The following is a 13,701-nucleotide window of genomic DNA, read 5'->3' as shown; positions in this document are numbered from 1 at the left end:
AGCGACTGATTTCTTGTGTAGATAAGCGGGGTTTTAGTGGAGCAAATTCTTGGCTTTGTTATCCCTGAGCCCAGATGTTTGTTGTTTACAAGGCCCCATTGTTAGATAAGGATCGGCGACAGGAAGAAGCCGCCGGTCCCTGATTGGATGTGAGTTCCCCTGGATGCCAAACTAGTATCGGGCCGTTAGCCGTTTTCCTTCGGCAGCCGAGAGCCCTTCGCCCGCCTGCCTAAATTACCGCTACGGGGAGTTGAGCCCGAGGGGAGTTGGCTGGCCCTAGTTGGTCCGGCCAGCCAACCTCCCCCCGGGCTAGACTCCCCCGTAGCGGTAATTTACACCAGCGGGCGAAGGGGTATTCGGACTTAGCTGCCCTGCCCGGTCCACCTAAAACCGCTGCCCGGTCCGGTCCGAGGCCGCTAAATTGGGGGTTTTGCGTATCCCATGCGCCGGAGCAAGCAATTTCGCTCCCGGCGCAAGGACTCGGTTTGCTAGCTGAGGACTTTCCACAACCATGATGATATCATACTTAAATAAAGGAATATATAATAGATCTATCATGTTGAAATGATAATTGTAATACATGGTTCTATTTAATAGCGGTAGTTTTGTTTCTTATTTTGAGGAGGGAAACACGGGGGAAACTGTCAAAAATACGAGGGAACGCAAACTGAGATCGGCTCACTTCCGGGTGCATAACGCCAAAATTTCTCGACGATTGTATAAAAATGACCACTCATTTGCCGCCTACGGTAGCGTGTACATGGTAGTGCGATCATATCGTGCCAAAGTCAGCGTCAAACGTCAGAAAATCCCCGTAAAAATATAGTTGCAAAACACATTTCCCGCGCACTCATGGCCGGCCGCCGGCATGTGAAGCAGCATGCTCATTATAATATGCGAGTAGCTACGCTCTGATTGGTTCACCTTAGATGACCTGCGCTCTGATTGGCTAGAACGAAGCCCGTTGCATGCTGGGGCGCCCTTCCCCGCGCGAAGTGCGATCTGGAGATAGCCACATTTACGCTGGTTTCTACCTTATTTCTACGACTAATTAGCAAAATCATAGTGACGAAATGCGTACTCAAAAGAATTTTCGGGAAAAATACATATGCACATGTGGATTTGTGGTGCCTTTGGCGTAATTTTGTTGGTCACGTACAACGTAATGTAACACGGAAGTGCACGGAGTCGGAGTCGCGGCACGGCTTTCTGTCCCACTCTAAACAAAACCCCAAGGACATAACAAAACTCCCCAAAACTGGTCAATAATTAGCCATAAAAATGTTTGTGGGCACGTGTAAATATGCTACCTTTTTTCGAGTGTTATAGGAATTATTCGCGATGTTTTTGCACATCCCTAACGTTACCTCACGCCGGGCCCGCCGCCTATTATGTACGGCGGACCGGGGTATTTATAACAGTTAATTCAGATCATCTAGGATTGCATATTCGGTGGTAAAATAAGTAAACAAACAGAGAAAAACAGCAAAATAAAGTTGACAAACTATAGAAACGCTTGCATGGGCAACACTGACAAAAGAAAATGTCGATCTAATTGATGCGCCGGTTTTAAACGTTACTGTTATATAGTAAAATGCGGGCTAGATCAACGTTCCTTTCGCTGTTCCAGCGGTGTGTATCGGTAATTTCCCGCCCCGCATGAGGTAAATTAGTACTCCTCCCACGATTCCTGTGATGTTACCGCGCCTGCATATGAATGGAGAAGTCTGACGAAAAAGAAACGCGTTACTTTCGGAAAAGTAACGGAAAACTTTCGGAAAAGTAACCAGTTAATAACGGAAAACTAACGGGGAAAAAAACGCGTTAGTAACGGCCCTTAGGGTAACTATAACGCGAACGGTACTGTATTATGGCCGGGTCCTTGCGCCGGGAGCGAAATGCTTGCTCCGGCGCATGGGATACGCAAAACCCCCATTAGCGGCCTCGGACCGGACCGGGCAGCGGTTTAGGTGGACCGGGCAGGGCAGCTAAGTCCGAATACCCGCAAACTAACAGGTCTTTCCTGTTGTTTTCAGGTGTCCAAAGGGTGTGACTTTGCCAATTCTATAATAATGCGAAAACTGCAATTGCTGAAGATGTTTCTGATCAGAATGTGATACGATCTGTATTCTGAAATCATAATCATTTGGCTTGTTAGTTACATCGTATAATATTTTGAAAGTTACTGTTAAACTGTTTCCATTCCAAGAATGTTGATGGACTGATTTTATATTTTTAATTAAATACATTGTACAAAAATCAATGTGATAATAAACATCTCTATACTGTCCAAATGCTTTTCAAAATAACATTTAGTTGCTATACATTATTGTCTGTTTTATATTTATGTAGCACTATATACATTGTATTTCTTTTCTTGTGGGCAGAATGGTTTTCTTGCTACAAGAACAGTTAGCTCTTAGTTCAAGAAATCTTTTCTTGTGTACAGAATGGTTTTCTTGCCACAAGTACAGCTAGATCGTAGTTCAAGAAGTCTTGTGGAGAGAATGGTTTTCTTGCTACAAGAACAGTTAGATTATAGTTCAAGAAATATTTCCTTGCGAGGAGAACGGTTTTCTTGCCACAAGAAGAGCTAGATAATAGTTCAAGATATCTTTTCTTGTGGAGAGAATGGTTTTCTTGCTACAAGAACAGTTAGCTCTTAGTTCAAGAAATCTTTTCTTGTGTACAGAATGGTTTTCTTGCCATAAGAAGAGTTAGATCTTAGTTCAAGAAATCTCATCTTGCGGGCAGAATGGTTTTCTTGCTACAAGAACAGTTAGCTCTTAGTTCAAGAAATCTTTTCTTGTGGGGAGAATATTTTTCTTGCTGGAAGAAGAGTTAATATTAGTTCAAGAAATCTTTTCTTGTGTACAGAATGGTTTTCTTGCTACAAGAAGAGTTAGATTTTAGTTCAAGAATTCTTTTCTTGTGTACAGAATGGTTTTCTAGAAAACTTAGAAATTCTTACTGCAAGAATAATATTCTACGGATATTTAGTTCAAGATACATAAGAAAAGAAGTCTTACCACAAGAAAAATATGCTAAAATGCAGTTTCTTGAAATTCTTGTCTCATGGACAATATATTTTTTCTTGGGTGAAGAATAATTTGCTCAGTGGAAGAAAATTTTTCTTCTCTGAAGAAAAACAAGATTGGCATTTTTGGTAGTGTATGAGATTGGATTATGGACTTGGACTTCGTTTTATATATTAGTTTAATTCTAAAGGCTCTAAACAATGTGCAGAGCGGGAGTACAAACGTTGACGGCACCAGCGCACTCCAGCATGCCAGAGCCATCATTACCATGATGTTGGGCATCAAGGAGAAGAAGAAGAAGAACAAGGCATCATGTTTATTGAAAGAGTCTGGTTAACCTGAATTGCTGTCATCTGAAGATAACGTCCTTGTGGGGGTTGAAGGCCTTGCTTCCTCCTCTGGGTCCTCATAGCTATCATCATCAGAGGTGTCCCAGGATTCCTCTGGCATGTCTGTAGCTGACTCCTCATCAGGCACGTCCTCTAACTCTTCATCCAGCTGCTCCCAGCTGTCAGGGATCTCTCTTGAGCGTCCAGCCATTTCTTCAACATTTCTCTGTATGAAAATGTGGGTAAAGGTCTCATCAGGTTCTCATGTAACTTCACAAATATGCAAATTATTCATATGCTAACCAACTACGTGCTAATCATATATACAACAATGAAAGGTCCAAGTTCAATGTGAAATAAAAATTGCATGACTGGTTTTGAACTATTTGATACAAAAAAAAACTGATGACAAAATAGATGTAAGTCAATGTAGGCCAATGTAAGCCAGATGTATCTGTGAGCCAAACTTGATTTTGACCTTTATTGTCCCAACCACTTAAGTTGCCTAACAAATATCAAACAAGTAAAATCTGAGATTTTATACCTCCGGGCTTTTTATTGTATATTTTCATATAGGGTTTTAAACAAAGAATTTATCGAGACCGGACACCCCTCTGTGTGAGGGGTCATATACGTGGACCAGACCGAGAATAGCTTAAACACGTCAAAGGTCAACGGTCGCAACCATTTTCATGCTCAAAGGGGTGTTTTGGGGCCACCAAAAGGCACCATTTTCACGCCCGAAAACACATACACAATAAAAAGAATGTGCATTATCTGCAGCCCAATAGCAAATTACATATTCCGAGTCTCAAAAGAATCCGTCCACCCAAGCGCGAGAAACAGCTGCGAACATGACAATCTAAATCTCTCACAAAACCCTTCCGCGGAAGGATGTCTCCTCCCGAAGAGGTAATAAGGAGGCACCCCAAGCTATAACCTGAAAAATCTGAAACTCTTAAGGGGGGTGCCCTAACATCGGATGCTTTTCACTGCTCAAGTCAAACTCACAGCGCTCTACACTAGTTGTCAGAGTGGTAAGGTTTTGATGACTTTTGTAGGGTTTACGGAAAACACTGGGCTGTCTACCTTGCCAGGCTACCTTACCAGTCTACCTTGCCTGTCTAGGACGTCAGGCTACTGAACTCCCCCCATCCACAGCCTCACGAATGGCAAGACTTCCAAGCAGTTGCGCCCCCTGGCGGAATGCATCAGAATTGCACCCACTACTTTGGCACATGCGTGTGCAAACCTTAGGCCTGACTAATCGCGCTCCTGGCGGCCGGTCGCCCCGAAGTGGGTGGGGGGCATTAACCTCCGGCCGAGTTAACACAGTAAGAAATCTACTGAGGCGAATAGAAATATAAAACTGAACAAGATGTTATATTTTATTTTAATTTTTTTTCTGGAGTTTTAATGAGCCAAGGGTAATCAACAGTAACAGGGAAACGGATCTCGTGGTTACCAGTACTTTGAGAGCGCGCGGGTCGGAGTGTGTATTGTATCAGAACAGGGTGAACTTTTGACCTTTTGTGTGGGGTGGGGGCAGCATTGTCCGTGCCGCACATCTGTAGATAATCTTAGGGACTGTACGATATTTACCGGGGGGAGGGCTGGTGCACTGGGGGGGGAGGGCCATTGAATTTTTTTTTGGCCTGGGAGGAGGGCCATGGAAAAGATATTTTAACCGAGGGGAGGGCCATCTAAAAAAAATCGGCCTGGAGGGGGGAGGGCCACCGAAAAAGTTTTGTAAAATGTATGGCGTTGCGTAGTACAGAATTACAAGAAATACACCGTAAATTCCAGAATATAGTACGCACTTTTTAAATTTTTAAATATCCCAAAAGTGTCTCGGGCCGTTGCCAAAGTCCGGGTGCGTACTTTATTTTAGGTTTCCCCCGACAAATCCGTGGACGACCCAGGAATATAGCGGAACATCAGCACGGAGAGCGACATTGATCGTCCATTGCGTGTTTAGATAAGAATGTTGACGAGTGGAAATAAAGTTAAACTTCAATAAATGAACATATTTCCCGAAAGAATAACCTCCCGTAAGTACATAATATACAATTGCGAGAGCTTTATGAGTGGTAATATTTGAAATGGTCCGCAAGCCGCGTGAATGTTCTTGTTCGTCGTAACGTAACGTAACGTGATAACAACAGTCGTGCCTCGACTGATGGTCAGTTAAATGCACTTCCGGCTTGAGTTGAACTTCAACAAATATTATGCCCATGCCGTTTCAAAGGGTCAGTTGACAGAAATTGTTATCCATGTTTCACTTCGTATCACAAAAATTTTTAAATCTTGATAAATGCAACAGGAAATTACTTTGTAGCGGGCTATACCAGCCAGTACCAGGTGAAAATTCCAGCTAGATGTACTCCTACGGGACCCGACTGTTCGGCAAGCTACAATGATAGGGGTGGAGTTAACTTAAAATGTAGTCTTTGAGCCGACACCTACAGCTGAAGAAGACAGAGCCGAGAAGGAAGTCTTTCTTTCCTCTGTACAGACTGTACTTATACGTTTTACGGAGTACAAATTAATATTCCCTTGGAGTGTTTATTCCTTTGATTTTGTGGCAAAAACATCTATCACATAACGAGATTACTAGTACTTGAAACACAGTCAAACTTTTCACTTTCTCCTGTTCGGAATCGCCAGTAGTCTTTTGTTGTTGTGTAATTGGTTTCGTTGTGAAATTTTAAATTCGGTAGCACCTCTACACCCAAATACTCCGCCCAGTTCTCCGCCTGTATGATTGTTGCTCTCCATGGGTCGATCGGGCGGGCAGTATTAAAGAAGTGTTCGGCGCATTTCGTATTCTAAAAACAACAAAGCTACGTACTTGTGCATCAACATTGAACTACCCCCCGTTACAGATAGAATCAATATTTAAATATTGTCTTTTTTTCACAAATCTTTATTGACTATTGCTTGCTTGATCACCAACACTCTCCGGGATCCAAAGCTGTACGTTCCGCCGGACTTGCCTTACCTCGCGGTGGCGACGTCTTGCAAGTCGGCTGCGGCCAGCGGTGAAAACAAGGCCAAAGCGTTTCCTGCTACGTTACCATACAATCACGTAGTACACGGCATAAATCTAGTTTTTAAGAATTTTTTTTTTGGAACTACATGTCCACAGTGGTACCGGCCGTGCGTACGTTTCAGACATGAATGAATATTTGTCTCCCACCAGCCCCAAATCGGGGGTGCATACTTCGATCAGGATGCGTACTGTATTCTGGAATTTTCGGAAGGAGAAAGAGAAAGAGATAATTACATGGAAAATTACCGAAAAATTGTTTGGGTTGGGGGGAGGGCCATTGAAAAAAAATTGAGCCGGGGGGAGCTCGAAGGCCATGGAAAAAAATTTTTCCGGACCCTTTTTGCACCAGCCCTCCTCCCCCGGTAAATATCGTACAGTCCCTAAGATTATCTACAGATGTGCGTCACGGACAATGCTGCCCCCGCACAAAAGTTCACCCTGTTCTGATACAATACACACTCCGACCCGCGCGCTCTCAACGTAACCACGAGATCCGTTTCCCTGTTACTGTTGATTACCCTTGGCTCATTAAAACTCCAGAAAAAAAATTAAAATAAAATATAATATCTTGTTCAGTTTTATATTTCTATTCGCCTCAGTAGATTTCTTGCTGTGTTAACTCGGCCGGAGGTTAATGCCCCCCACCCACTTCGGGGCGACCGGCCGCCAGGCGCGCGATTAGTCAGGCCTAAGGTTTGTGCACACGCATGTGCCAAAGTAGTGGGTGCAATTCTGATTCATTCCGCCAGGGGGCGGAGTTCAGTAGCCTGACGTCCTAGACAGGCAAGGTAGACTGGTAAGGTAGCCTGGCAAGGTAGACAGCCCAGGGTTTTCCGTAAACCCGACTTTTGTAATAACAACCGAATTCTATGATATTTTAGCTTTCCTTTGGTGATAAAATTGTGAGTGTACTTCTTGTCTCACATGAAGAGGGCGGTATCGAACGCAATCAGTCCAGTCCAGGCTGAAAACCAGGCTTACGCAATCAACGCGGTCGCGTACGAATCATGGGAAATGCACACGTGGCAAAACGTTACTTTTGCACAAGATCAGTAAAAAAATCTGTCCGAACCTAGGGCACCCCCCCGTTACATATGGTGTACTCAAGAAGCTTTCAAAGCTCATAATGATGTACCTAACACATAACCTCCTGGGTGAAGGCAAAGGGACGGAACGTTACATGTTTAGTTTTTGTGTTGCCACTTGAAACAAGTTGAAGGGCGTTTCTGATGCATATTTTACCAAGACATGAGTAGAGTGCATCTACGGCCAGGTTTTTGTCCCCAACCTAAGCTCCGTGGCCGAAGACATCTACTCTACTCTACTCTACTCTAAAAACCGGGCGCATGATAAAGAATGTCACAATTTTCCCCAACAACCTCTGCTTGGAGAGTAAGTAACACCAGCTCTTTGTCCGGCGCTCAAGGAGCTGCCCACCCCAAAAAGGAGCCGGCGAAAAGCGAGGATCAATATGGAGTTTGTGTGAACTATTAAAAACATACCTGATGACATGTGGCCTTCAGACAATGCGGGCGATTTGTACAGGCTTGCAGCAACAGCAACCACACGGCGACAGTAACAGGCTCAGCGAATTTTCTATGTGCCCGAACTCTGTTCTGTATCTCACCACCAAATGACTATGAAACTGTTACTGTTAGTAGTTTCAGTCACACGACTCGCCGACTTGACCTTTGACCAATAACGTTATAACGTTAACAGTTACGCCCCACTCATATATTTGCAGACAGACTGTTCCGATTGTTAACGCGGGGGTGTAAGAGTGTGTAATTGGGGAAGCCTATGGAAAAAAACTAGCCAAGTTTGCGTCCACTTTGATCCCAAATAAAAGATGTTTCTAAAAATTTGTAATTAAACCACTTTTGTCGTTAAACTGTACGCGTCACACACAACCAAAGAATTCCTGCCCCCCTCAGGCAGATAATCCACCAACCCGAGCTAGTTTCGCTCAAGGCTTGGGCTTGGTTTCGGTAGTAAGCTCCAAGCAGATGTTGGGGAGGCTTTTTGTACACATTGTTTTGCTGTTCACACTTTTGCACTTCCAACATTGAGAAACTTTTAAGTTTAAAAACGTATTTATATTATAAACAACCTCCTCTTTCTTGTCAATGTCATGATCAATTTTTTTAATCTTGTGGGCAATGTCACTAGTATAATTATATCTGTATAGTGTCCTTGTTAGAATGTAAACGTTTAAAATTTCACTGTTTAGTTCATATCAAACGTAGTTTGAGAGACATCATGCACATTCATAGCATTCAATTATGTTTGTTGTGGGGCAAATATGTTGAAGGTATCAAAGGCTACAGTTACTTTTTACATTAAATTGTAAATTTGACTGAAACTATCCGTGCAATTTCGTGCATTTGCATTTTGTTCACACACAGAACACATACAGCTTCCACTGGGGTACCTTGGGAAATGCCAGTTGAAGCATTATCTAACTTATCCTTCATTTTCACAATCACCACTTGCCTACTAAATATCATAATCCATCCATATTTTCTTGGCTTATACACATACAAAATACACATACCTGTTACATGCAAAGCCTGCTGCAGTACAGTAGGAAAACGCCAGGCGAACCATTTTCAACATTGACCCTCCTTCCTTTCCACCACTACTCATCTACCAAATATTGTTTTAAAGATCCATCCACAGCTTTTCAAGTTATGCTGTTGACATACAAACAGACCCAGACCACAGTCGCTCATCCATGGCACAAATGAAAACCAAACCTTCTTGTCAAAGGTAAGGCCACACCAATTTAATTTGTTGTTTCTCGGATTTGTTCTGAAAAAATATGAAGCGACAGGGCGAAATAAAAAAGAAAACAGGCCATGGCACCCCATGATAGCCGGAAATGTTACAATATGAGCCATGAAGTCAACATACCAGGCTGGTTTATAATCGCATTGTTACATTGAAAAACTTTAAGAACTAGGAAGAAAATGACTTTCTTCAACCATTAAGGCCAAAATATGTCTTTCATTGAGCATTTTGCAGTTAATTTAATTTAATTTTTTTTTTTTTTTTTTGCAAATCAGAAAAAATGGACGGGCGATCCGAGAAGCAACAAATTAAATTGGTGTGGCAGAGATAAGATTGACCAAAGTTAAGTTAAGTTTCCAAAATTTTCATTTATTGAATTCAGTACCCTAAGAAGATACAGGGACGGTGACATAAACTGGTGGGATGAGGTGATTGCTGGAATGAAGTCAAATAATGTCTCAGTGATGTAAAACAATTGAGGCAACAGATTTTGTTAGTGCCCTTTTGGACTACTAATAGCCATAACACTGGTTATATATTGTACTATTTTTTAAATATTAATGTTTCTCCAGCATTACTGATCATATAACAAAATAAAAAACATTAAAGTTAACTCTGATCCCGCTTACACATCAACTAGACAGCCCAATAATGAGATATACCAGGGAACTGTTACTCAAGCAACTGGATAGACACTGGCGAAAAGTAGTGGATGCTACTTGAAGCGTCTGACAGTTTTTAAAATCTATCCACTTGCTTGAGTAACAATCCCAATGTGCAACTAGCACATCACTGCGAAGTCAGTTCTGAAACGAAAATTAAAACCATTGCAGTGGAGACCTTAGCGCTAATACATGCACCAGCATCAGGCTTGCAAACACTGAGACATACATGTACATGTACGTAACAACCACACTTCATTTAAAACTTTCTCACATTTTGTTCCAGCAACAATCAAAGATGTCTCAAGATGACCCCGCTTACATGTACGTCTCAAACACATAAAACAAAACATCCAATATTGTCAGCTTCAGTGTTAACAAGTTGGAGTGTTCCATACAGGCCACCTGGGCAGCTAAGCACAAATGACGTTACCAAAACCAAGTCATCATTTTTTAAATTAAAATGAGCTTTCTAAAATCAATTTTTACATTTTACCATTGAAAATGAAAGGGGCACCTCTTCAAAAGTTGAAAGGGTTACTTACAATGTATGTTGAATACTTTTCAAAATGACATATATTGAGCTGAAAGTGGAAGTTTGAAAGAGATGATATATGTACTGTGAACAGTGTTACAATTAAAGTACTGCACTGACAGGTAACCAGTTTGGTCCCTTCCTTGACTCTTCCTTGGCAACCTTTTGACCACATATGGCATATCATATTATATGTACATATCATACATTAACTAAAAAGTCTGGAAATGTAAAATAATTGTTAACTCACCTTGCTGACATGAGATTTTGACCATTTCTACCAAAATTACAAAATACAATTTGTTTTGTTACTAGACATCAATCAATAAACCAGTTACATGCAGGATCGTACATTTTAGTGATGTGTTTGAAAGCCATTACATTAACAGTCACTTCTTTATATACATGTAACATGCACCTTCGTGAACATAAAATGTACAGTAGGAAAACTGGTTTCATACACATGTACATGAGGCAAGATCATTGGAATTTGAAAACTGTGAATAAGTAAATTTGATACAAAAGTGAATTCAGATATCATGAAACAGCAATATGTATTTTTCAATGTCAAGAAAGAAACTGTTTAACCCGATTTTTGGAAGCTTTTAAGTTATTTCACAAGGAGATCTCTCATACATGTACATAGCTTTGAAATGTGGAGGTTAGAGGCACATGTTGTTATCCAACGATACCTGAAACTAGATATACAATTTTATTCTTCAAAGGTATTCTTAAAAGTCAATATTCCACTCACTTATCTACAAACTAAGTTGAAAAACAGTATCCCAACTGTGACAGAAAATGGTTATTGGTATTATCCTGATTTTTTTGGTATCACCCAGCAAAATAAAGGACTCATCTTGGGCTTGTTTCTGTGCTGTTTTAAATGCCCAATGTATGAAATACTGATGCTAATGTGAGGCAGTATGTGTCAATATCATACAGATTGCCTTATTCAGAATATATCCAGTTTGCTGGCCTAAAATTGTATTAGATACATGTACCTTAAGAAGAGTTGATTTACATTCCTGACAGAGATGAGTAGCTTCTTGACCAACAGTTGATGTCCCAATCAAGTCATACTAATAACAGTGTTTACATGTATTTAATGACTACAAATAGGATGCTCACAAACGAAATACAATCCAACAGTTTCTAATTATAATGTGGTGACTTTTTGTTGTATTTCTTAACATATAGAGAAGAATTCTCCAGTGACAATTACATACATTTTGTACATGAACATGTGCATTCAGTTAAAATCGTTTTTAAGTTCTGTACAATTAAAAAACAAGGTGTTTAGATGTGGTTGCTGGGGATGTGTTGTTGTTAGGACGACTTGAGGATGGAGCGCAGGTCCTCAGGCAGGGTGAGGATGTAGTTGTTGTTAGGATGACTTGAGGATGAGGATGATAGTTGTTGTTAGGATGACTTGAGGATGGAGCGCAGGTCCTCAGGCAGGGTGAGGATGTAGTTGTTGTTAGGATGACTTGAGATGAGGATGATAGTTGTTGTTAGGACGACTTGAGGATGGAGCGCAGGTCCTCAGGCAGGGCGCGGATGATTCCGTCCAGGTGCAGTGTGAGTCGCTGTAGAACCTCCTCCTTCACACACACCCTGTTGGAGGCTGCAAACTTCTGCAGGAGGATGGAAGGAAGGAGGAGGTGTATCATATATAATCTCTGCCACTTGTAACTCCATTTACACGTGTAAAAAGTCAAACTTGACCACCTCTATAAGCGACTACCTGGCCATAATGGCCACTAGCATAAAGCAGTAAGGACATAAACCATTTAGGTATGTGGCAGAAAACCTTTTTTAAGTAGCAAGAAATCTTGAGGGGATCGGCCAGTTTGCCATTGATTACGACAGCATGGCAGTCTTTGGGAAATGTAAAATGGCACCAGCTAGGTCCCTTTGGATGAATGGAGTAGTCAAGGGTAAATAGGTGGAAATTTTGCTGCTTGCCATGCTTTTTGTATGAGGAGACCACATGTCTGAGAAAACCATGTTTTCTTGGTCCCCTGGGTGGTCAGCTTAGACAAGTTTGACTGTCTCACAGCTGGAGGCATGTACACTTATGAAGTTTCGTTGTGTGAGAATATACAATGATAAAAGCACTGAGAAGCACCAGTCCTTGTACAATTGTATAATTGTACAAGAACAGTAAATGCTGACCTTCATACAGATGTTAGAGTAAGGACTGTAATATTTTCTGACAGCCATCCCAGCAGAGAGAACTAGCTGTCGGAAAATGTTACCGTTTTTCTCCTAAAGCTTCGGTCACAACCCGCCGTACGTGCTTCTGCGTGCTGTCTACCTGCAAAAACGTGGGCAAACACAGGGCATCCGTGCGTGGTGAGTACCGCCTCCGTACGGAATTCTATGGATTTGGGAGCACGTATACACGCCGTAGAACTTTAAGGGAAAGTAAAACTTTTTCTACGTGCGGTCTACGGATTCACCACCCGTGCGTGCGAGTACGGGCCACGCGCGTGCCCCGTACATACCGTACAAAAGACGCACGTGTGAGTTCGGCCTCCTTACGGTAAAGTTGCAATTGCACAGAGATCATATGTTGTAAGCAACATGCGCAACGTACGATGCACGCAACCGCTCACGGCCAGACCACGTAACGTGCAGACCACACTCTTACACCTTGCAAAACCGTGCGAGTGACGTGTGAGTGACGTAGGTCAACACCACTCCTTTCCCACGTTTTCAGAAAAAACGTAACAGACGTAGCCTCCCAAAAAACGTACGGACAAAAAGCACGTACGGCGGGATGTGACCGAGGCTTAACATCTGCTTGGAGATAGAGGAACATGACCCAACTCACCATTTTCTCCCTGAGTTTGAGCACCAGGTCAACGACCTCCACCTCAGGACGACCCTGGATCCACAGACTGAGATCCTGCCACATGGGAGGGAGGCGAGCCAAACTGAACCAACAACCAACCAAAGAACAACAACACAGGCAAAAAAAAAGAGAATCCGCAAGGTGGAGGCACAAAAGGAAAAAAAAACAAAACAACAAAGTTCTTTTGGACAGCTCATATGCTGGTTATCATTCACATGTTTTCATTTGTACATGTATACTGGTGTCTTGATGTACATGTATACCTGTCTTCAGCATGAAAGTTCATCTGAGTTGGTAAATTACATTATGAAAAACTTAAACTGTTCTCCAACTCAAAATTTGACTCACCAGAAATTTTCGACTGAATCATTCGACTGAAGTCTTCCTCAGCTATCTGACCCAAATGCTGTGGACACGTGATTTTCCCATGGATAC

At 42.0% G+C, this 13,701-nt stretch overlaps 2 protein-coding genes across 9 annotated transcripts in view; both read right to left on the bottom strand.

Moving 5' to 3' along the window:
• The window catches only part of LOC109484855 (probable ATP-dependent RNA helicase DDX60), a 46,666-nt gene extending 38,527 nt beyond the window's left edge, over positions 1–8,139 (bottom strand). For both annotated transcript variants that reach the window (XM_019788213.1, XM_019788214.1), the window contains exons 1-2: positions 7,922–8,139; positions 3,377–3,593 (exon numbers count right to left, since the gene is read on the bottom strand). In XM_019788213.1, coding sequence (XP_019643772.1) covers positions 3,377–3,578 — 202 coding nt within the window. In that variant the 5' untranslated portion in view covers positions 3,579–3,593; positions 7,922–8,139. The remainder of the gene's footprint in view (positions 1–3,376; positions 3,594–7,921) is intronic.
• Positions 8,140–9,585: 1,446 nt separating this feature from the next.
• The window catches only part of LOC109484851 (protein DENND6A-like), a 28,649-nt gene continuing 24,533 nt past the window's right edge, over positions 9,586–13,701 (bottom strand). Inside the window, exons 18-21 of one of the 7 annotated variants that reach the window (XR_002141097.1) lie at positions 13,246–13,320; positions 11,910–12,043; positions 11,818–11,876; positions 9,586–11,783 (exon numbers count right to left, since the gene is read on the bottom strand). Coding sequence is in view for 6 of the 7 variants with exons in the window: in XM_019788207.1 (XP_019643766.1) it covers positions 11,921–12,043; positions 13,246–13,320 (198 nt within the window). In the remaining variant the exon portion in view is untranslated. Of the gene's footprint in view, positions 12,044–13,245; positions 13,349–13,701 lie in introns of all 7 variants that reach the window. The other 6 variants (XM_019788207.1, XM_019788206.1, XM_019788208.1 and 3 more) reach the window with 6 other exon arrangements.

This window comes from Branchiostoma belcheri, unplaced genomic scaffold, assembly GCF_001625305.1.
Source record: "Branchiostoma belcheri isolate BF01 breed outbred unplaced genomic scaffold, Haploidv18h27 scaffold70, whole genome shotgun sequence".
In the NCBI taxonomy this organism is placed as follows: domain Eukaryota; kingdom Metazoa; phylum Chordata; class Leptocardii; order Amphioxiformes; family Branchiostomatidae; genus Branchiostoma; species Branchiostoma belcheri.
The sequence above is the reverse complement of the archived record's forward strand: the minus strand, read 5'-3'. Positions and strand labels throughout refer to the sequence as shown.